At 42.1% G+C, this 24,288-nt stretch overlaps 1 protein-coding gene across 3 annotated transcripts in view; it reads right to left on the bottom strand.

Moving 5' to 3' along the window:
* Positions 1-741: 741 nt before the first annotated feature.
* Positions 742-24,288, bottom strand: part of robo4 (roundabout, axon guidance receptor, homolog 4 (Drosophila)) — a 29,412-nt gene continuing 5,865 nt past the window's right edge. For all 3 annotated transcript variants that reach the window (XM_034117370.1, XM_034117372.1, XM_034117371.1), the window contains exons 3-19: positions 15,609-15,766; positions 13,635-13,755; positions 12,929-13,067; positions 12,302-12,429; positions 11,347-11,462; positions 11,034-11,265; positions 9,930-10,051; positions 9,668-9,839; positions 9,142-9,339; positions 8,695-8,737; positions 8,330-8,442; positions 6,879-7,190; positions 6,625-6,729; positions 6,293-6,440; positions 4,160-4,387; positions 3,610-3,962; positions 742-1,988 (exon numbers count right to left, since the gene is read on the bottom strand). In XM_034117370.1, coding sequence (XP_033973261.1) covers positions 1,813-1,988; positions 3,610-3,962; positions 4,160-4,387; positions 6,293-6,440; positions 6,625-6,729; positions 6,879-7,190; positions 8,330-8,442; positions 8,695-8,737; positions 9,142-9,339; positions 9,668-9,839; positions 9,930-10,051; positions 11,034-11,265; positions 11,347-11,462; positions 12,302-12,429; positions 12,929-13,067; positions 13,635-13,755; positions 15,609-15,766 — 2,864 coding nt within the window. In that variant the 3' untranslated portion in view covers positions 742-1,812. The remainder of the gene's footprint in view (positions 1,989-3,609; positions 3,963-4,159; positions 4,388-6,292; positions 6,441-6,624; positions 6,730-6,878; positions 7,191-8,329; positions 8,443-8,694; positions 8,738-9,141; positions 9,340-9,667; positions 9,840-9,929; positions 10,052-11,033; positions 11,266-11,346; positions 11,463-12,301; positions 12,430-12,928; positions 13,068-13,634; positions 13,756-15,608; positions 15,767-24,288) is intronic.

Below are 24,288 nucleotides of genomic sequence, written 5' to 3' on the forward strand. Positions count from 1 at the left end.
CCAAGTGTCAGAAAACACAACCCTCTCTATTTTCCTCCATACCCAAATCTCTAAAAAAGGGGCTGCAACAGATCTGATCAAAACTGATCCAGATTTGAACACTGTCCTGACGTCAGGACAGTGGCGCTACGGCTATTGGGCCAACTCCACCAATCAGGAGGAGACAGCCACGGCTATTGCCGTTTGAAAGCGCTGGAGACGCTGTAGTACATATGCCAGGCCTGTAGGTGGTGCTGTTCTCACTGAATCAGCCCTTGCAAAAACAGGGCTAAAAAAGTGCAAATTGAGCAAAATGAGGCATGGCTAAAATGCATGACCTGTTTGGTATTTTGAAAGTATAAATATGCCTTATATGTATATGTATGGTCCTACACTATATTATTCAAATATAGCATGATAGGTCCACTTTAAGGAAAAACATAATTTTTAACATTTCAAAGTAAAAAATCACACCTTCCTGAACAAACACAGACATTTAGTGTTAATTATTCTCTTCAACGGGTTTGTAATTATCAGCTGCAGCAGCATTGTTGGTGTTGGTTACTCAAGCCAAACAGATGAGTTATAAACATCACCTTCCTGTTACAGCCATTAGAAACAGCAGGGGGGCGACGGTCACTGAGGAAGCCCCCCCCACTCACACGCTGAACCAGTGAAGCACTGAAATGTCAACGTGTCCCTGTGAGAAACTGTGAACACTTCCTGTATGGAGGAGTTTCTAGATAGAATGTCCCACTAACATTTGATGTGTATACGAGGGTGTTTTTAATAACAATAAAATAATAACATAAGAGACAGTATCAATGTCACAGGTTGCAGCTCACTGAAACATTACATGTAACATAGCTCATTTTTTTCAAAATATAAAACTTGATATCAATCAATTCTAACATGTTTTTCAAAAATAATAATAATAAACACATTTGTTATGAGAACAAAATAAATGCCTCCAATAAATCTACGGCCATGCATCAAAGTCTTTATATCATCAAGCACACTGTGGAATGCTTCCTAAAGTCAGATTCAAAGTAGTTCAAGTTAGTTCAATTCATTTTGAACCATTTTTACAAATAACTTTAGCTACTTCTGCTATCCTGAACTACATCATGTTTTGTATTATACAAACTTTTTGTAAAATAAAAAAAGGACAGAGCGTATAAAGTAAAAAACAATCTTCAAATATACTGTAAAAGGATTCCCAGAATGTAATAAACTGTAAGAGACAACAGGATTTGGAATGTGATTAAGTTCTTTGAATAACATTTGTTGAATATGCTGAATATACAGAAGTGATCATTTGGTAGGACTCCAGCCCAAATGAAATCTTGGAGGAAAATAAGAAACAAACATGTGTGTGAGGAAGTGTGCAACGCTGCTAATGACTGGATTCTCCGTCTCCATCCTGTCTCTGTGTCTCTGGCCTTTTCAAACACACTGGGTGAGAAGAGCCCAGGGGAAGTGTCTCATTATCCTCTAATGAGCGGAAAGAAAACTTTCGAGCCTCAATGGAAGTCCTTTGGAGGATGCAAACAGTAGTCGGACTGCCCTGAGGTAAAACTATTACAGACAAACAGAAGCATCTCAAACATCAAGGAGTTTGCTCCAATTATATTTGAAATCCAGACATGTAACTTTTATTGACAGGGAGAACGCTATCAAACCCTGAAGTATTTCAACCTTTCAATTCCAGCCCTCTCAGATAAATAAATGAAGATCATCCGTCCCTTCTTCTTGTCTTGCTGTTCTGGCATCGCTGTGAGGTGTTTGTGAAGTTCTCAAAATGCAGTCATGTCACATCTTTTCCTCTGATGCCTAAGTGTCAAAGGGTTTGGAGCTCCTGGCAGGATAGTGAGCTCTGTACTGAGCCTCCATCTCCTCCACCCAGGCCAGGTTCCACTCCCACGCAGGGACCGGCTCCAGCTCCGCCGAGTCGCCCTCACAGAACGACGGGTACACGGCGCTGAGGGGAGAGGCCGGCGGGGAGAAGTCTGAACACAGGAGAGGAGCACATGTTGACAAGCATTTCAATATGGAGTGGAGGGGTTATATTAATACAGAAAGCCCCTAGACTCAGAGCAGCACCTTGTGTCACGCTGATTCTCTGAGGAATACAGCTTATTTAAACCAGCTGTCAGTCACTGGAAATAAAGCTACTCCAAAATGTTTAAGGCAACAAAGCCACCATTGCCTTTCACAACAGCCATATTCTGCATTCTGAAGGCATTCTGATATTTCAAAGACCTTCAAAAAGATAGCTGTCTGGGAATAATAACAGCTATTCTAAGCTGAAGTGTTTCATGTGAGTAATCTAATCTGAAAAAGGCCTGCTCCTGCTGCTCCCCTCTTTTCACATGCTTAGTCCACACTCTGCTTATCCTTGAAACGGGGTCTTTACATAAGTATCATTTAACTCGAGTGGATACTTAAATGGTAGATGTAAAGCTGAATATATTCTATTCCTGAACAAGTAACCTGTATTCAATAAGAATACGACCAGAAAGATCCTGAGGGACAAAAATTATGGCCTTTTAAGTCTCCATGTGACACTAAACATGTAGTCACATGGATGGATGACTTCATTCTTGATTTGATGCTTATGTTCTCCACATTCTGAAGATGAACAATGACCACAGCTCTGGGGAAGCTAGTGTAGTTTCCTCTTATCTGAATCTGTGGAAAATATTCACAACAGAAATCAGCCAATAGAGAGTGAGGCTGCCTGCAGATGGAGAGCAGAGTGACTGATGAGGTGTCATGGGGGGGCGAGTTGACTCATCCTGAGATGTGATTGAATGAAAGCAGCTAAGTAATTGCCTGGTGACATCTCAGATATTAGACTTCATGTCTTTGTTTCTAACAGCAACAGACACATGCACACACACTGACGAACAGTGACATGTACTCTCTCTCTTATTAACCTCCAAAATGTGTTTTTCTCCTTTACAGTCATTTTAATGTTAAACTTCAAAATACTCTTAAAACAAACACATGTCTTGAGTTCCATGGTTCAGTTTGACAGGTGTGCTGGCCGCCTCTGTTTGGCCTGCAGCTCCAATCAGGCACAGACTGACAGAGGACTCCATCTAGTGGAGAGATGTACTTTCCACTACAGGCCTTTCCTTTTTTAGTTTTTTAATACTGTGAGCCATGTTCATGTTCATCTCTCTGAATATGTTTTTGCACAACCCTCCACTTTAAAATAAAACACACTGTAGTTTGTCATATATTCATTGAACTACTTTTTATATTTAAATTTGGTCTAAATACTTGTCTTTTACTTTTTTAATGCTAAATCGTTTTTTACAAATATTTTCTTTTTATAATTGTTATATTTGTTTTCCTTCTCTTACAACGTATTCTCTTATGTTGTTTATGTTTGCACCACCATACACCAAAGCTAATTCCTTGTATGTGTAAACCCTCTTGACAATAAACTCGATTCTGATTCTGATAAACAATGAGCCACACTGAGTGGCTCACATGTGCTGCTCTGCTGTCAACATGGAAACAATCACACCTGGTTCTCCTGCTGAGTAGAGCTTGTTGAGGAAGCGGTGTGTGTGTGATGATCGGTCAGTGTTCAGAGTGTTTCCCCCCGTCAGGGCTCACCTGACAGCGAGGTTCCGCCCATGCTCCCGGCTGCAGCGGCCAGCAGGCGTCTGAAGGTGGCGCTGTCCTCGGTGCAGCAGCTGTCCACAGAGCTGATGAAGCTGCTGCGGGCGCTGGCCAGGCTGCTGCCCGTCACCGAGCTCCAGGTGTTCCACAGGGAGCCGTCCCCCTCGCTGCAGCAGGAGGAGGGGGGGGGGCTCTGCAGGCGGGCGCGGCGCAGGCCCATCGTTGGGACCTCTGGCTCATGGGTGGGGGGGTCCTCCTCCATCTGAGGGGAGTGGACACGCTCATAGATGTAGCTCAGGGTGGGGGAGAAGGGGTTCGACAGAGAGGGACGCTGCTGAGGTAGAGCACTGTTGACAGGGGGGGGTTTGCTTTTTAATGACTGTTTTTAAATGATTCCGCAGTACTATTTCTGCTCTGAATGTTTTGATATTTGTAAAGCACTTTGGATGGCCTTATGTTGACAGGTGCTATATTAATAAACGTTCCTCGCCTAAATAATATGATTTGTATGATCATGTGCTGGGGTCAGCGAGCTGTTATCTACCTGCTCCTCTCAGGTTTGGGGCTGAGCTCCAGATACTGTGTAGCCTCCTCTGCTGTCAGCGTGCCCCCCTGCTCCTCATCCATTGACCTGGAGTATGATGCAGTAGACAGGTGGCTGTAGGAGGGGCAGCTGTTGTTGGTGGGGGGGGGCTGCCCACAGCGGCAGGACGCATCACACACTGACTGGAGAGAGCCCATGTCCACTGATAGCTTCGTAGAACGACTGGAGCTGGAGATCATACACACAGGAGTTAGGTGCAATTCAAAAATCTAAATACTTTCCTTAAAAGTTAAAAATAAAATAAAACTTGAAGCAGCTCCCAGTAATCTTTCCTTACTGACTGAGAGGATAAGTCAGGTCATTTTGTGAAGAACATAAATAACACACTGAACTGTGTAGAAACAGGGATCACTTGCCCTGTTCAACAAGGAATACACATATAATAGGAAACAGTCAAACATCACAAAGAGTACCAGTTTGCTCAGCAGCACCAAACGAGACCAGGTTCCATCTGCTCTGTACGGGTTGGACTCATGATGCTCTGTACGGGTTGGACTCGTGATGCTCTGTACGGGTTGGACTCATGATGCTCTGTACGGGTTGGACTCATGATGCTCTGTACGGGTTGGACTCATGATGCTCTGTACGTGTTGGACTCGTGATGCTCTGTACGGGTTGGACTCGTGATGCTCTGTACGGGTTGGACTCGTGATGCTCTGTACGGGTTGGACTCGTGATGCTCTGTACGGGTTGGACTCGTGATGCTCTGTACGGGTTGGACTCGTGATGCTCTGTACGGGTTGGACTCGTGATGCTCTGTACGGGTTGGACTCGTGATGCTCTGTACGGGTTGGACTCGTGATGCTCTGTACGGGTTGGACTCGTGATGCTCTGTACGGGTTGGACTCGTGATGCTCTGTACGGGTTGGACTCGTGATGCTCTGTACGGGTTGGACTCTTGATGCTCTGTACGTGTTGGACTCATGATGCTCTGTACGGGTTGGACTCGTGATGCTCTGTACGGGTTGGACTCGTGATGCTCTGTACGGGTTGGACTCGTGATGCTCTGTACGGGTTGGACTCGTGATGCTCTGTACGGGTTGGACTCGTGATGCTCTGTACGGGTTGGACTCGTGATGCTCTGTACGGGTTGGACTCATGATGCTCTGTACGGGTTGGACTCGTGATGCTCTGTACGGGTTGGACTCGTGATGCTCTGTACGGGTTGGACTCGTGATGCTCTGTACGGGTTGGACTCGTGATGCTCTGTACGTGTTGGACTCATGATGCTCTGTACGTGTTGGACTCATGATGCTCTGTACGTGTTGGACTCATGATGCTCTGTACGGGTTGGACTCATGGTGCTCTGTACGTGTTGGACTCATGATGTTGGGCCTATTAACGTCCCTACTGGGACATGTCTCCATGCTTTAATGTTCAAAAAGCTCTTAATCTTTCTCATACTGCCTGTGCTGCAGCACCTCTTTTCACCCTGGCCAGCCCTGTTGTGATTGGTCAACCACTTAGAGATGTCTCGCCCCCTTAGAATATCATAGACAATGTGTTAGAGCACTAACCAAAAGCAGTTCAATTGTTACGTAGTGATGTCACTATGTTACGTAAGCACAAAAACCTACGGAACTGATTGTTCCTCAACTATTCTTGTATATTTAGACTTCCTCACATCCTATGCTTGGCATTTCTCATTTCCTCCGTTAGCTCTAATAAACATTAGGCTCTCGGTCATCTACCTCCAGTCTCTTTTCTTACTTGCTTTTTGTCCATATTGTGTGTTCCCACTAAAGTGAGGTCAATTCTTGGGCCACTAAAAGGAAACAAAGAAACATACTGTAAGGAAGGACGTTGAGGTCATCTCTGACCAATAAGGCATGGAGACCCCAGACTTGTTTTAAACATGGCAGACAGCTCTTTCTTTATAACTTTACTGTATATGGCAACTGTTTTTGAATGCAACAATGACCAATCAGATTTCCCTGATGACTGTATCCTCCTATCACACTCCTGCTCTTTGGGACCAGCATGATGACACCTGTGGCTGCTAGAGGATTACAGATGCATCAGAAATGTCTCTTTCCCCCCCGCCCCTCCGCCTGTGCTGTGTGAGTCTCTTACCCTTCATCTGAGCTGAGGCTGTGTGAGTCCATGGTGTCCTCTAGTGGCATTGGTGGTGGGGGGGGCAGCATGTCCATCAGGTGTAAGGATGCAGAGTAATGCAGCAGTCGAGGACAGCCAGCAGCTTTATCCCACTCTGGATGCCCCCCTGGACAAAAACAAGTTAGAACAAAACAACATATGCCTACTTATAACCAGTCGCCAATAATTCAACTACTAAAATCAAATGGTGTTAAAGTACACGTTCTAACTTAATTATAAATACAAAATCAAGATCACAAATTCACAAAGATGCTGGAGTAAGGACTGCTATAAACTGTGTTCTGTGGTACCGTGCCGGGCTGCTGGGATGTGACTGAGTCTCTGTCTGAACACACTGGAGGGGCAGGCCTGGCTCCTGCTGGGCGCCAGGGGGGCGCTGTTCACTGCATGCAGCTCTGGGGTCAACAAGGAAATCACAGACGCATTTCAGCTTTCATCATTTACAACACTCAGAAGACAACGTGTGCAGAGAAACACAAAGAGGGACAATGAAAGGAAGAACAAATATAGTTGTGGTGTTAACATCACAATCTCAACTATGCACCTTGCTTGCTGTGGGTTTTTTCCCTCAGCACCCCCATCCTGGGCTGGGGGCGTATAGCCTGTTTCCATGACAACGCCTCGCGGCTCCCCAGGGACGCGCTCTTTGCGAGGGGCTGAGAGAAGATCTGGATGGTCTCCCCCTGCTGAAGGGGGACACCGTGAGGAGCCTTAGGGCGGCTCCCAGGACTGTTGAAGGTCTTCAGACCATTTCCCATCAGGTCCACGTAGAAAGTGCCGTAAACGCCACAGCTGTCCGTCACGATGGGGACCGCTGAGTCCATGCAGCGGGGGTCCTTCCAGGAGACTGGCAGGCCTAAAGAAACACAAATGAATACGTCCAAACATTCAGCAGCATATTTATCAGAGAGGCTGAAATAGTGAGAGGTCGATAGTCTCATTGTGTCTTTAATGTCTCTAGTTCATTTGGATACACACTCATATCCTTTGTTCTGGTTCTGTGTCCACAATAGCTTATTACTAACAAATGCAGAGAAATGAGTAATATGGACTGACAGGTGACCTAATGACAGCTATGAGGATGTCATCCTGCATCATCTGCTTTACAAGGACATCAACAGCTTGAGAGTCATGGAGTGTATTACTGGAACAATAGGATTAACAAGAAACATGTTCTTTTAAGAGTTATGAGTAAAGACAGGAGCTGGACATCATAAACATGAACACACTGTTAGAAGTTGGCATTGTGTGCATTAGCAGAATATAGTTACTATAAAGAGTAACCACTTTAGTTAACTACACACAATCTCAACACACTCACATGCTGATATGAATAAGTGTAACCATGGTGACCAAAGAATCTTGTAAATATAGGCTTTATGTTGCTACCACAGATCGGCAGATTATTATTATTGATTTTTTTAACAGCAGACAATTGAACAGTTCACTTATTTAATTCAGCAACAATTCAATGATTTATCCCAGCAGCAACCTGTTGTATATCTAATCACATGTTAGTACTGCTCAAGCACATACTGTATACATAAGTGAGCTGAGTGTGAAGAAAATAGCTTCTAATTACTCTGAAACAATGAAAGTGACTGCCACAGTACCACATACACATCATTTATAAACTGCTTGTTAGCAGTTTATAAATGACTGAACTTGTTCACCTGTAGAAAAAGAGATTGTGCCATTCATTTGAAGATGTTTCAGTTTGTGCCTTAAATAACAATTCCAGGGTTTTGTCTATATAGTGCAGCTCTCTCCTTCTCTTGTCGACTCCTGCTAAATCCACAGTTGGTTACACTCCTTTCCTTGCTTTATGTTCTGTGTCTTATTCAGACAATATCACTCTGGTTATGGTTAGGGTTGGTTTGCAGCAGAGTTTCTCTTACCTCAGCTGGACAGACTAGCATGCCGAGCAGTTCATCATGTATGATAGGACAGGTCTAAAGGTTTCAACACTCTTCATGTGTACCCATGAATACTCACTGGCGCCCCTGATGCCTGGATGTTTCTGACCCTGGGCCCACAGGTCCTGGTACTTCTGGCTGAAGGCAGGTCTCCAGCCTCCAGAGATCCAGGGGGAGTCAGGGGCTGCCATCCTGTAGAGGAAGCAGGAGGAGGATAGGATTCCAAAGTTTAATCATTATTTATAACGTTCTAGTAAAATGAGTTATGAGTAGTCTTCCAATCTGAACTGAAACTATTAGGATAACTGTTTTACTGTACTTTGATCATAAAGCAGATTTATTTCAGGATTTGATATTTATTGTAATGATTCCATTCTGATTCCATTTTGCACTTAACATTTTACGAATGTATACTCCCCACCCTCTACCATGTTTCCTCTGTACCTGTGTTTTATGATGAGATCTTCACCGGCCAGCCTGTGCAAACCTAAGAAGAAGAAGAAAAAAACATAAACATACAGAATGAGAGATCATTTAAAGTGTATTAGTTTAAGTATTTTCAGCAAAGGGTTGTGCTCATTTGAAGTCCTTTATATACTGTTGGGTCATTTAATATACAGCAATGCATCAACTTCTATAGGGTCATCATAGTGTTGTATCTCTGTCCTGTAAGAGCCACCTATCTGTCAGAAGTCTCATACTGTAAACACATCTTTGTTTTATCTTTCAATTCATTTTCCAGCTGATCCAAGGGGCTTCATTTAGAAGGAGAAACACATAAAGGAAACCCTCATCCTTCAGCTTATCAAGATCACCACATTTGGAGACACATCGTTTTAACTGGGCAGAGCGCTGATGAGAAACTGTCATCTGAAAGTTGTGTGAACACACCTTTGAACCGGCCGTGTCCTGGGATCAGCTGCCCTGTCTTGCTGTGGCGTTTGAAGAGGTACACAGCTGCAACCATCAGGAGGAACCACAGGAGGGCGCCGACGCTGCCGATCAACACAGGGTCCTGGAGCAGGGCCAGGACCTCAGACAGCTCCCCTCTGTCGCTGTCTGACCCAGGGGGGGCCTCTATCTGTGGGTCTGAGACAAACAGGAGCAGAATAATCAGATCTGAGGTCATGATAACTTCTCCTCTGTAATGTGGTTACACTGCACACTGTAGACACACTTTAATTCAATGTATTATGTCACACATCAATGTGTGAAAATGGAAAATGTATTAAGTTAGGTAGGAACCTAATATCCTTTATTTAAACGTAATATTATTGTTTTCAACTAACCTAATATATGTATGTGAAATCTGTTGACATAATACATTTAAGTAATGTCAACGTTTCAGGTTTTTCAGTGCAGACTTTATCTCAAACTGTCCTTCATAAATGAACAGATACATATTCCTTTCACTCACTGATGACAAACCCATGAGGGTCGCTCAGCATTCCTACTCCAGCTCCGTTGACCGCTGCTATGGTGATCCAATACCGTCTCCCTGGTTTGAGAGTGGAGATTTCAAGAGTGTGGTGACCACTGTCCACCGTCCAGTTGTGGTTCTGCTGCTCCTCAGACTCCACACACCACACCTGGAAAACAGTTTGCATCATTAGAGTAGCACGTTGGTATATTGAAGGGGATTATTATGTTTCCTTGATAATAATATAGTGTATGTGTACCTGGTACCCCTGGATGATCCCGTTGTGTGTTTCATGAGGAGGGGGCTCCCAGCTCACATGGATGGTGTTGTTTTGCTCATGGCTCACTGTGATGGACACAGACACTGGAGAGGCCCCGGGCACTGCATACAGAGGAGGACGAGTCCACTGTTATCTTCCATACGCTGTACTGTGTATTCAAGTTCAACACATTTAACCCTCCAGTCGAGTTCGATTCCCCCCTTTCTTTGGTGTTCCTGGTCAAATTTGACCGGTCTGTTTTAACCGCTCTTACATTAAAACAAAAACCATTCATCATTTAACACCCCTTTAAGCTGTAAACAGACTACTGGTTTACATGAGTTGTAGGAGCCAATTAACACTGGGTATAAAAGTAGGAACCTATGTTTGTGGTTAGAGGTTCCACCGGAAGGCCATACAGTTTTTGACCACACACGGACCACACACGGAGAACACACACAAACACGGGATTACAAACATTTGCAAAAGGTATTGTGTGAACCGTAATATCGTGTATGGTGAATGAGAAAATGAAGCAAATTAAATGGACACCAGTGAACAGGAAATAAATGGACTGTATTTAACTGGAAACTTTGTATCAAACTTTTATTCACCTAGCAAACTTTGTGTGCGTCAATTACGCCAACATAGCAGATCCTCAGAGGCTTAAAGCGTTGGCTTAGCCTCTGCATGAGTAACTGCAGTGATTATACAAAGAAGAGACACTGAAAATGTATTCTAAAATAAAAATGTTCTTGGATGTGTACTTTCTGATGGATGAACATTCTAGGGTTACCCATTCTATTTCTGACCGGGAAGATATCTCAAAATGAAATGAGAATGCTGATCAGCAATCAGTCTACTGTGAAGGATATCATGAGGCAATCAAATGTAAAACAAAATGTTTATGATTGATGAAAGTAGCAGATCTGTCACATTTGACCCGAACACAACAGGAGGTCAATTCCGGGAGGACAACAAATCCCAGTATTAGAAACCTACCCGGTTTAGGTTTGCTATCATTATGTCACAAAGGTTTTTTTTTTTCTCTTTTTATTCGAGTTGTAAAGGACACAGGTATTCTTAAATCCGTTCATTTCCTACCTGTCTCAGGGACTCTGAGGTGCCGCGTGTTGCTCTCCCTCCCGTACAAGCTGCTGCCGTAGGGACGCACTTTGAACTCGTACTTGTAGCCTCTCTTTAAGGGCCCCACCTGGGCCTGGAAGCTGGGCACGGTCACTTTGTTTGCCGCCCAGTCGGAGCTGGCAGGCAGCAGAGAGCGGTACAGAACCTCAAAGCCGTCCAGGTAATGAGGCTGGGCGGGGAGGGACTGCAGCTGCTCAGAAAACACAACATGGATCATAAACCTGAAATATTCACGCTCTCTCTGAAAGTCTTCGAGTTAGCTGGCCTCTACCTTCCACTGCACTTGTGATATGTTAGAGCCAGGGGCCACAATGCTGACGTTCTCCAGGGCCACTCGCAGGGCCGACAGCTCTTTGTGCAGGTCTCTCTGTGTAGTGCTGCTAGCATCTGGAAACACAGGTTTATTTATTGGTATTTTTGTATTATTTAAAAGAATGGATACACAGGTCAGGACTTGTATTACTCATTGCATTTGAAAGCAGAGTTGATGGTTAGTATCTCTGTAGTTGGTAACTAATGGGTCGAAACATATTAACATTTTATTCGTTTTGTTCTCAGGTTAATTCTAAATAAGGCATAATACATAACAAATACTCATACACATAATCTGCAAGGAAAAAGTGTCGGTAGTGTAGTTTATATTCCAGCTTGGTGTCAGTGGTACATGTGCAGTATGAAACTGTTGGAGGGATTTTCCATACAACAGAATGAAGGCTGTGTATATTATTTTTATAATGCACACAGATTTCAGCAGATTTGTGTAACTTTTATGCAGGTTATGTGGATCATCTTTCAGTCAAACGTACTAAAAATTAGTTTATATGGCTCCCTTATTTAATAAGAAGAATACAAATATAACCAGCTGTTACTGCAAGACTGAATTCTTAGAGGGTCCCATACAAGCTGGGGCTCTTCTGTTAAATGATTTGAACACCTATTAAGGTGCTCTGTATACAGATCTTCTTGTCAATGTCTATATCTGTTAGAAACTATCATTACCCTGAATCTTGCCAGAGGAATGGCTGAGGTGTGTTTCTACTCCTAATGCCTTATTAACTACAAGCTGTTTGTTGCACCTAAACACGATTTGTAGAGATGTAGGTGTAGCTAAAATAAGAGACCCCAGTCTGTCTGTATCTTCCGGTATGTGGACAAATGAAGCTCAGCACTCACACTCCTTGGGTCAGCTGGCAAACTGATAACAGAGTGTATTTCTCATCATTTACCTTCAACCAGTAGCTGTGCGCTGGCACTGACCACCCCCACATCATTGACAGCAGTGCAGGTGTACTTCCCAGCATCCTCAGCTGTCACATAGTGGATCTGCAGAGTCTGGTCTGGGTTTATAAGATACCTGCACACACAAGAAGAGCAATTAGCTTACTGCCATCTCTTTTACAATAACTTACATTTAAGATTTTTGCAGATGATTTAGGTCATTTCATGTATCTACCAATCAGAGGGTCAGAGGTTCAATCCCACCCACTGCAGTCAACAAGTGTCAAAGCGTCCTTGGGCAACATACTTAACCCCAAAATTGCTCCGGTATTGATGTGTATGTAAATTGCTTTGGATAAAAGCATCAGCTAAATCACTTGTAATAATGTAACAACATGAAATAGCACGATTGTGAAGGACATTTTGAAGAATCTGCTACCAAATCTTTGAGCAATTATTAGGTCACTTCTTCCAGCTAAAGGATGGTTATCAAATCTTTATTAGTGCTAGAGGTCAGCTCTGCGTAACAAATATATTTCTTCACACTGCAGTAATATAAATGCAAACATATTTATTAGAACATATTGATCAGGTGTAGAGTTGGCTCTATGAATGGAGTGTGTATGTCTGGGTACCTTCCGTTGGGCAGTGGCCCCTGCTCTCTGCTCCAGGCAACAGAAGGGGGGGGGTCCCCTTTAGCCCTGCAGTAGAACTGTGCAGACTGGCCTGTCCTCACTGACACGTCTCCAGGCCTCAGCACCAACACAGGCTTGGCTGCATTGGAGAAGAACAGAGGAGATTAAATCATACTGTGCTGTATAGAGTGGTGCAGGGATGAGTCCAACACCTGGAAACAAGTCACTTCCTGTTTCCTTGTCTTAAAATCAATTGTTTTATTGAATTAGTTTATGGTTAGATGCCTAAAATAAGACCTGTGGTTAAGACAAGCTAATTACATTTTCAGGTTTTGTTCTATGACATAAAATACATACAGTATCAGGCGGCGCCAGCTTCTATGTTTAAAAAAATGCAGCATGACTAATAGAGACTACTAAATGTCCACACGCCCAACTTTAACCGCCTTAGGCTTAGCGGTGTTTAATGTTAGACTTTTACTACTGGCGATTGCATCAACTATCATATAGCTGTGTTAATATGTGGAGATTATCCTGCTTATCAAAACTTGTAAGTATAAAAAATGTGTGTTGGAGTTCAAAAATCCCATTGCTTTTAGTCTAGGAGAGGTTGCAATGCTAACTTCTGGGTTGGCCTACAAAGCTACGTCCTCCCTGCACCATCCCATACTGCACATGAATAACAGTTATGAGCATGTTGTCTCACCCAGCACAGAGAGCCGGGCCGCCCTGCTCTCCCTCACCCCCGCAGTGTTTCTGGCCACACACACATAAGCTCCAGAGTGGTTCCTCTCTGCAGGAGCGATGATCAGCTTCCCACTCAGCTCCTACAGCAGGGCAGACAGGAGGCACACAATATCACACACTGCACTTCACACATGAAGTCTGGCTCTCAGCACAGAATATAAGATAGGATTTCAGAACAGAAACTGTAAATGATCATCTGTTGCACATTTTTTCTTTGTTTTGAGTCATCCCTTTGCCATGTTCTCCTGCTGACTCATGTCAACTAAACTAGGGACACTTTGTCAAAAGAGTGATGTGTAAAAAATAGTTATTATATTACCAAATTAATTTGACTTAGGTTTTATTCATGTTTCCAACTTTTAAGTGTGACATTCAATGTGTTATTTCAACATAGTAAGAAGTAACCAAATGCAAAATGATTTAAAGCTGCGAGGGGCGGGTTTTTGACGATCCGCACAGGTCCGCTGTTGTCCGCACGTCAATGTCCTGCAGATGTTTTCCGGACTCGGCCGTTAGCAAATGTTGGAAGTTTCAGGCCGATCGGACAATATACATGGGAGGTACAGCAGTAACATAAACATTGTGTTTGATGGTGAGTGATCTGTCGCCATGGCAACGGCATATGATGACACCCCATAATACGCTTAGATGTCTTGAGGGCTGCATCATACCCAAACATGATAAATGTTGTGCCGTTTGGAGCATGTTCACTGGGATTATAGCAAGATCGTGTTTTTTGGCGAGGGATGTGTTGCCATGGCAACGGCATATAACGAAATCTCACATGTAGAGGTCTTCAGGGCTGGACTGTAGCACACATGTGATGTTTGACCACTTTTTAACCATTTTCATACGAGTTATAGCATTATTGTGTTTTACGGCGAGGGATGCGTTTCCATGGCAACGGTTTATGATGACACCCCATAAATGACATAGAGCTGTTCAGGGCCGGAGCGTTAAGGATAGTCTGAAGTCTGGAGATGTTTGGACCATTTTCCTTTGAGTTACAACAACATCGTGTTTTATGGCGTGGGATGCGTTTCCATGGAAACGGAATATAATCTTAACCTTAAGCCATGGCAACGCCACATTATGTAACCTCAGGTTTGACGTAGAGCTGTTCAGGGCAGCAGTGTTAACCATCATGTGACGTTTGGGGGCATTCTGAGTATGTCCGTTGGAGTTATGACATCATCGTGTTCCATGGCGAGGGATCTCCTAACATCGAGCGAACGTGAAAATGGGCGCCGCATAACTACTACGCCGTGCGGTGAAAAGTGACGCTTTCTGATCACTTTTAATCCCCCATGTCAAAGCCCACGTCACTAGGCGCACGAGGCCTATCTGCCGCATGGTTTTTTCGGAACCTTTTTCTGTGCTCCCGCCAGTCGTTTCCCTGATCAGTGTAGGGTTGTCGCTTCGGAGCAATTACTATAGGGTCTCAGACCCTAATTATGACTTTCTGATTGGACATCATGGTCCACTTTTAAAAATCACTATAACTTCACCACTCTAACTATCATACGACATCACCAGTTTTCATAGATTAATTATGTCACAGCTTAATTTAGTCTCTAATTTGATGTATTTGTGTCATCCAAGAGTCGTTGCATAAATGTTTAAAATGATACTTGACAGAGAATTGACAAACTAGAAATACTGTCTCAAAGTGGTATGCCTTTGACAATTATTCAAGAAAACAAAATCACAGGCATTTTTCATATATGCAGTTAGATATATGAACAATTGAAAATGAAGGGAGGGAGTGTTTGTTTGTTTTCCCCCTCTTTCCCCCTGCATAGTGAGGGTGACAATACAAGATATCCCTTTGTGAATCTAACATATTCAGTTTAAACTTGTGCAGCATTGGAAATGTTACTAGGTTCATATTTAAAAGTATTCTGGTTTCAACACAACATGTACATGTGCTTACAGTGTAGTGGTGATCAGTGCTGTTGATGCGCAGGCCGTCCTTCTTCCACATCACATTAGGTTCAGGGTGTCCCACCGGGGGGGCGCAGTTCAACACAGCCACTTCCCCCTCTGCCACCTCCACATCACTGGGCTGCACACTGAACTCGTCCTGCAACCCTTCAACCACACACACACAGTCAGGGTTAGTCCACACACACTTCACAGGAAGAACTGTTCAATACATCACAGGCTCCTGTGCATCCACAGCAGTAAGCATCACAGACCCTAATAGCATGCAGTAATCATGGTTCTGTATATGTCGTACACGGCCTTATCACCTAGATACTCATGTCCATGTCAAATATTATTCAAACAACATGCAAGTTACATGGTGTTAGCAATATCAGCATCAATAACCATAGCAACAAGATCATTCTCTGAACAAAGATTATGAAATAAAAATGCACATGTCTCACTGGAAATGTTATCAATACCATTATATAATTGTTGATGTGACGGAGTTGTTCTCACACAGAAACTATTATTTTGTATAAATGTAGTGTAATAAGTTCACACAGACAGTGTAAAAAATAGTTTGGCTAATCTTTAAAGAAACTGTCTTTCTATAGGCTACCTTTGACGATTATTGAATTATTTTAGACTAATGTTCCACATATGCATACTGAAGTTCATACATTAACCGGTTCATTCAAACATGATATCAAGTGCAGAGGAAACAGTAAGATGTGAAAATAATGTCTTACAGCAAAACAGCAAACTCATTCTCACAATTCTGTGACAGAGGCCAAACTAAGGCTGGGCAATATACTGTTTATCTGTCGCGGCTATTTGTCCCTAAACCCTAAAACAAATACAAACTCAAAACTGCAGCAGGGACCTGATAAGGAATCTTACGCAGGATGAAGTTCATTGTTTGGGCAAGAATTGAGTTTGTTCTGTTTATTTTCCTTAGGTTTCGAAGATCAACCCAAACAAAGAACATGGCTTTTACTCCCTCTACTCCCCTGATAAAACACAAATGCTTTTTTCCGGGGCAGTCACTGCTCCACCTGTCTGCAGTAAATACCCAAACCCCCAGTGACTGAAGCTTCAAAACAAAAGCATAGAGAAACTGCTCATTGATGACATGACTACATCTTGATCAAAATGCCATATACAAAACAGCAAGAAAATACATGTTCAACTATTAGACATTACAAATGAATACATGAATGATGTAAATTACTGCTTTATTTTATTGCTATATTACTATATTTGTATTACAGTGTTCTTAATATAGTTCGCTATCTGTGTACTTTAAAACATTTGTTTGAAATGTTTATGTATGCACCATGACAAGTCCAATTCCTCGTACGTGTGAACCTACCTGGCAATAAACCCGTTTCTGATTCTGATTCTGATAGTATATAGATATGAGACAATACAGTATCTCGTAGGATATGGTGATGGATTTCTTTTCCAGACTTTAGAGACTTCATTACAGTAAAGGGATTCAAGTGATGTTTCAATGTCTCTGACACATGGCAGACTGCAGATCATACAGTTAAGCAGCAGCTGGGAATATTCAGATAGAAAATGTGCATAGAGTAGCTGGGGCCGTGCTGACTGCCATCTACTGGTGGGGATGCCTTTTGATCAAATAACCCCTTATAACCAATATGCACCACTCTGCACAATTGTAATGTATATATCATCCAATGCCAATATGTGTCTATAGTATATTTCTATATATCTCTGTAGCTTAGTGAGATTGTACATTGTATTCATTTTTTCAATATTTTCTTTATATTGTGTATTATTTAGTTACTCTAGTTATTATGTCCTTTCTATTGTGAATTTGTGTATACTTGCTGCTAATGCTCATTTTAATTTTTATATATTTGATTCTTATTGTATCTTTTAAATATTTGTAACTCGTGTATTGCTTGACAAAACAATTATCCACATTTGGGATAATTTGGGATCTCTTTATTATCACCAGATTAAGATAAAACTCAGAATTAAACAAATGTAATTGTGTATTGTAGCCTACACCCTTCTGACGATAGAGTGGAGAAGCATGCAGCAGACTCCAACATCTCTAACTAATGCCTGTGTTTGGAAGCGTTACTGATCAGCTGCTCCAGAGACAGTCTCTTTCCTCCACTGTCCTCAGTGTCCTGTAAAGACAGCAGGACGAGCAGCTGCTGCATGTCTACAGCCTCTCTGGGCTCCAGATAAGTAAACAGTGAGGGTCCGGGGGCAATTGGCACCACTGTTTGACTCCTCCTGCGTGACAAACATTGACATTAGACCCCCTTCTTCCTCTGTCCCCACAAACATCTTCATCTGCCCCCTGTGTGTGCGTGTGTGTGTGTGTGTGTGTGTGTGTGTGTGTGTGTGTGTGTGTGTGTGTGTGTGTGTGTGTGTGTGTGTGTGTGTGTGTGTGTGTGTGTGTGTGTGTGTGTGTGTGTGTGTGTGTGTTTTTTAACTTTCCCATGTTTTCAGTGACATCAGTTATTTTTTGTGACCAACTTTTTTTTGTTTTTTTTTGTTGTTGAAAAACGTATATACACATATACAAATTATATAGACAATAATACAAAAAGAAAGAGAAAAGACACAGAAAAAATATAGGGAATCCCTTTCCCATGCCACCCCGTCCCTCCCCCTTCCCACCCATCTTGCCATTTCACAGAAAATCCTACCTGATGTTTGTTAGCAATCGTCTGAGTTCATCTATCTATTATATTATGTATTATTTATATTATAGCATAACAATGTATCCACATCAAATACATCAGTTATTAAAGCAATAATTAAGAAATGTTTTACCGATCTTTAAATATAAATATATCGTTATCAAATGTAGCAAATTAAACCTTCAAATCTGGGGGTTATTGTAATGATTTGATCATTAATGCAGGGAAAAAACCTAATGCATATTACATAATAGTAGATGTACAATAAGAATTAGATTGTGTGTTGTGGTTAAAGTAGAGACTAGTGCTACACCAGGGTATACAATCGAGGCGGAGTCGCAGTCTTACACGCTACTCTGCGCTCTCTCCAATAAAATACCCAATATTAACGGTGTGTGTGTCTGCCCAAGGACAATTTAAAGTAAAACCTAATAGAGATGTCATACATAATAACCTAATAAAAGTAAATGTAACAACTACTACCGTGCAACAAAACAGGAAGATGAAATGTGGTCTCTTAAACATAAGATCTCTAGCATCTAAAGCAATATTGGTAAATGATTTAATAGCAGATTATAATATTGATATATGCTGTCTCACTGAAACTTGGTTGAGACATGAAGAATATGTCAGCATAAATGAGGCCACTCCACCCAGCCATATCAATACTCATATTCCTCGAGGCACAGGCCGAGGAGGTGGAGTTGTAGCCATCTTTGACTCAAGTTTACTTATCAATACTAAACCAAAATTAAATTATACCTCCTTTGAAAGCCTTGTTTTTAGTCTTACGCATCCGACCTGGAAAACTTTGCAGCCAATCTTATTTGTTACAGTGTACCGTGCACCAGGTCCTTATTCAGAATTCTTATCAGAATTCTCTGAGTTTTTATCAACCTTGGTACTTAAAACAGATAAAGTCATTATCGTAGGTGACTTTAATATTCATGTTGACGACGATAAAAATAGCCTTACTGTTGCATTTAACTCTATATTAGATTATGTTGGTTTCCGTCAGAGTGTGAATAAACCAACCCACTGTTATGATCACACTCTCGACCTTGTTCTGACTTATGGTATTGAAATTGAGCAACTATTAGTCGAACCGCATAATCCTGCTTTATCCGACCATTTTTTAGTAACTTTTGAAGTACTGTTACTAGATTACAAACCATTAGTCAAAGGTTCCTGCAGCAGAAACCTATCTGTTAGTGCTATAGCCACATTTAAAGAAGAGATTCCATCAATACTTAACTCGATAGCATGTCTGTATGTAAGGGAGGAAACTTATACAAAATGTACACCACCCCAAATTGATCATGTTGTTGATAGTGCTACAGATGCGCTGCGAATAAAATTAGACTCTGTTGCTCCTTTGAAAAGAAGAAAATAAAACAACATAGACGAGCTCCATGGCATAATGCCGAAACCCGCAAAATAAAGCAAAAGTCGAGACAACTTGAAAGGATATGGCGTTCCACTAAACTTGAAGAATCTCGTTTAATTTGGCATATTACTCTCAATGAATATAAGAAAGCACTGCGTAAAGCAAGAGCAGCTTACTACTCTTCATTAACAGATGAGAATAAGAATAATGCAAGATTTCTTTTCAGCACTGTAGCCAGGCTGACAGAGAGCCACAGCTCTATTGAGCCTTCTATTCCCATAGCACTCAGTAGTAATGATTTGATGTGCTTTTTTAATGATAAAATTGTTACTCTTAGAAACAAAATGAATGACCTCTTGCCTTTGACCAGTATAGTGTTATCAACAGCTCCCGGAAACGTAAGTTCTAATATTACACTAGATAGTAAATTAGAATGCTTTTCAGCCATAAACCTTGAACAATTGAATTCAATGATTCTCTCTTCTAAACCATCAACGTGTATCTTAGACCCGATTCCAACTAAGCTGTTAAAGGACGTTTTTCCATTAGTTAGCACTTCTTTATTAAATATTATGAATATGTCTTTATTATCAGGCTGTGTTCCACAATCATTCAAAGTAGCAGTGATAAAACCTCTTCTTAAAAAGCACGACCTCGATCCAGAGGTTTCAGCCAATTATAGACCTATTTCTAATCTTCCGTTCCTCTCAACAAAGTAGTCGCAAAACAGTTGTGTGATTACTTAAAAAACAATGATTTATTTGAAGATTTTCAGTCTGGCTTTAGAACACATCATAGCACAGAGACAGCTCTGGTTAAAGTCACAAATGACCTTCTAATAGCCTCAGACAAAGGACTTGTCTCTATTCTTGTCGAGCTCGATCTCAGTGCTGCATTTGATACTATCGACCATGACATCTTATTGCAAAGACTAGAGCACTTAGTAGGCATAAAGGGAACTGCTTTAGGCTGGTTTAGGTCCTATCTATCTGAACGCTCTCAGTTTGTGTGTGTCAACGATGAATCTTCCATGCAAACCAAAGTGAGCCATGGAGTGCCACAGGGCTCAGTGCTTGGACCTATTTTGTTCACATTATATATGCTTCCATTCGGCAATATTATAAGGAATCATTCTGTAAATGTCCACTGTTATGCGGTTGATACTCAACTATATTTATCCATCAAGCCTGATGAAACCAATCATCTAAATAAAATTCAAGACTGCCTCAAGGACTTAAAAACGTGGATGACTTAAACTTTTTGATGTTAAACACAGCCAAAAGTTATTGTACTCGGCCCAAAGAATCTACGAAACAAACTATCTAAAGATATACTAACTATGGATGGCATTAATTTGGCCTCCAGTGAGACTGTAAGGAATCTTGGTGTTATATTTTATCAGGATTTATCTTTTAACGCCCACATAAAATCAATCTCAAGGACCGCCTTCTTTCAAAAATCAGGCATATCTTGCCTCAAAACGATGCAGAGAAACTAGTCCATGCATTTGTTACTTCAAGGCTGGATTATTGTAACTCTTTATTATCAGGGTGTACCAAGAAGTCAGTTAAGTCGCTTCAGCTGATTCAAAATGCTGCAGCACGTGTACTAACCAGAGTTCGGAAAAGGGACCACATTACTCCTGTTCTGGCTGCCTTACACTGGCTCCCTATAGAACACAGGATAGAATTTAAAATTCTTCTTCTCGCCTACAAAGCCCTTAATGGGCAGGCACCATCTTACCTTAAAGAACTCATTATACCCTACTGTCCAACTAGGGCATTGCGTTCCAAGAATGCACGGTTGTTGGTTGTTCCTAGAGTCTCTAAAAGTACAATGGGAGCCAGAGCCTTTTCTTATCAAGCTCCACTTTTGTGGAATTAGCTTCCAGTTTGTGTTCGGGCGGCAGACAGCCTATCCGTTTTTAAGAGTACGCTTAAGACCTTCCTTTTTGATAAAGCGTATAGTTGATAAAATAATCTAATAAGAGTGAATTGACGTAGACACGTTGTGCCTCTTCACCTATACATCTTAGTTCTTACTCTTTTTCCTTACTGATGGTATGTAATTTGGTTGTGTGTAGACGGTGGAAGCAGGGAGAGGCATATACGTGTCTTGATCCCTGCCGAGTCGACGCACAACTGTTGATTGGTGTCAGTGCCAAAACAACTTTTTAGGAGCAATGCGCTCATGGTATAGATGTGGCGCACACATCTTAGTTCCTACTCTTTTCCCTCACCCTATCCTAAGGGAGTGCATGTATGTACGTAGACATGTTGTGCCTCTCCACCTCTGTTCCTTACTTCTTACTTGCTACCCCTTTCCCTCAACCTATCCTAAGGGAGTGCATGTACGTACGTAGACATGTTGTGCCTCTCCACCTCTGTTCCTTACTTCTTACTTGCTACCCCTTTCCCTCAACCTATCCTAAGGGAGTGCATGTATGTACGTAGACATGTTGTGCCTCTCCACCTCTGTTCCTTATTTCTTACTTGCTACCCCTTTCCCTCACCCTATCCTAAGGGAGTCCATGTACGTAGACACGTTAGCTTTGCTGCTATAGGCTTAGACTGTCGGGGGACACCTTACTTCTTCCTTCTGTCTGTCTGTACCTGTGTACTCTCATGTTCCCAATAACCCAGCTTCCCCCAAATTTCTTTTTGGTGTCTATCTACGCCGGGATCCTGAGTCGTGGCTGGTCCTGTTGCTGCGGTCCTGTGTCCTGGATCCTGAATCATGTGTCCTGGATCCTGTATCCGAGGTTTCTCCCATTTTTCCCTTTAAACTGTGGGTTTTTCTCCGGAAGTTTTTCCTTGTACGATGTGAGGGTCTAAGGACAGAGGGTGTCGATTTCTCATACTGATATTCTGAACAAACTGTGCTGTTGTATTTGCTGTAAAATGTCTTTACTGTAGAGTATTTTTATTATATACAGCACTTTGGCTCGACCAAAAATCGTTTATAAATGTGCTATATAAATAAAACTTGATTTGATTTGATTTGATTTGATTTGTATCCTGAGTCCTGGATCCGCAGTCCTGTATCGTGAGTCCTGGATCCTTAGTCCTGAGACCTGGATCCTGTGTCCTGGATCCTCTATCCTGAGTTCTGGATTTGAGTCCTGGACTTCGAGTCGTGGCTGAACCTATCACTGTGGTCCTGCCTGACTCTCATCATACTACTTCTCTGATGGCTCCCACAGGATTGTTGACATCCTCGTGGATTCATCTTCTTATTATAGACACATGCATTTCCAAACATTTGGACTACCTATGTTGTAAATGTATTATCTCTTCGATTTACACACAGCATCTATTGCACGTGTGTCCGTCCTGGGAGAGGGATCCCTCCTCTGTTGCTCTCCCTGAGGTTTCTCCCATGTTCCTTTAAACTGTGGGTTTTTCTCTGTACGTTTTTCCTTGTACAATGTGAGGGTCTAAGGACAGAGGGTGTCGTATTGTCATACTGATAGTCTGTACAAACTGTGAAGTCCACTGAGACAAATGTAACATTTGTGATATTGGGCTATATAAATAAACATTGATTGATACAAGCATCAGTGATAAAAAAAAGGGACGGGTCTCTTTTACCCCTTTTCATGGAAATAATGATCCTGTGCAGACTTCCTGTTACTTATGAAACTACTACACCTCATTATTGAATGAACAAATCATTACAGTTCACATAAGAGGTGTGTGGCGCAGTGGACTAGTGCGTTGGTGTTCGGATCAGGGGAGCACAGGTTCAAACCCCACTGCAGTCAGCATGTCGTTGTGTCCCTGGGCAAGACACTTCACCCCAAATTGCTCCTGTGGGGATTGCCCACAGTATTGAGTATGTAAGTCACTTTGGATAAAAGCGTCTAACAAGTAAGATGTAATGTAATGTAATAAGAGCTGTATCTGTCCCTTGCTAAATTGCAGATGTCCAGGGATGATCCATTGAAAATCTGTCCCAAAGGATGCAGTACAACCACGCACCGTGGATACTGAACTGCTGTGGCGTGACTGTGTAGTAGAATGTTTGCAACGCACCTCAGACACCACTTTCCCAGCTATGCATAAATTGTTGCGAAAATGTGAAAAGTGCATACACAGCAATCACAAAACAACCCCTGGCTAAGTTCACCTGTCTCCAACATGAATCCCCCATCTAACATAGAAAAAAGCTCTTAAAGATTAGCTACCCTGGGTTAAATCTGTCACTAAAGGGACAAATAAGAGCATGGAAACACTAAAGGGTGTTTTTTATTCACAGATCAGGACACGTTATCTGAGGCACAAAAATCTAGACCATGACACTGAAGTCACTACGGACTACAATACATTCTGCATAATGCATTCTTAATCTACTCCAAATGGGCGGAAACTGTTACCCTCAACAAGCCCACTGGACCAGACAGCTGTTCAGTTCATCGGATAAGATCTGACCTGAGGGCAGACAGGTGAAAAAGCCTTAACAGTAGCTAGATTGTTCACTGGAATATCTTGCATGGACATTCAATCAATTATTTGATTTGTGTAATTGTTTACGGTGTAGAATGCGAAATGTTCAGAGAAGGTTGCTCCTTGTGTTTTAGAAAAGTTGGTCTGTTTAATAAATGGATGACA

Source organism: Trematomus bernacchii, unplaced genomic scaffold, assembly GCF_902827165.1.
Source record: "Trematomus bernacchii unplaced genomic scaffold, fTreBer1.1, whole genome shotgun sequence".
Lineage (NCBI taxonomy): Eukaryota > Metazoa > Chordata > Actinopteri > Perciformes > Nototheniidae > Trematomus > Trematomus bernacchii.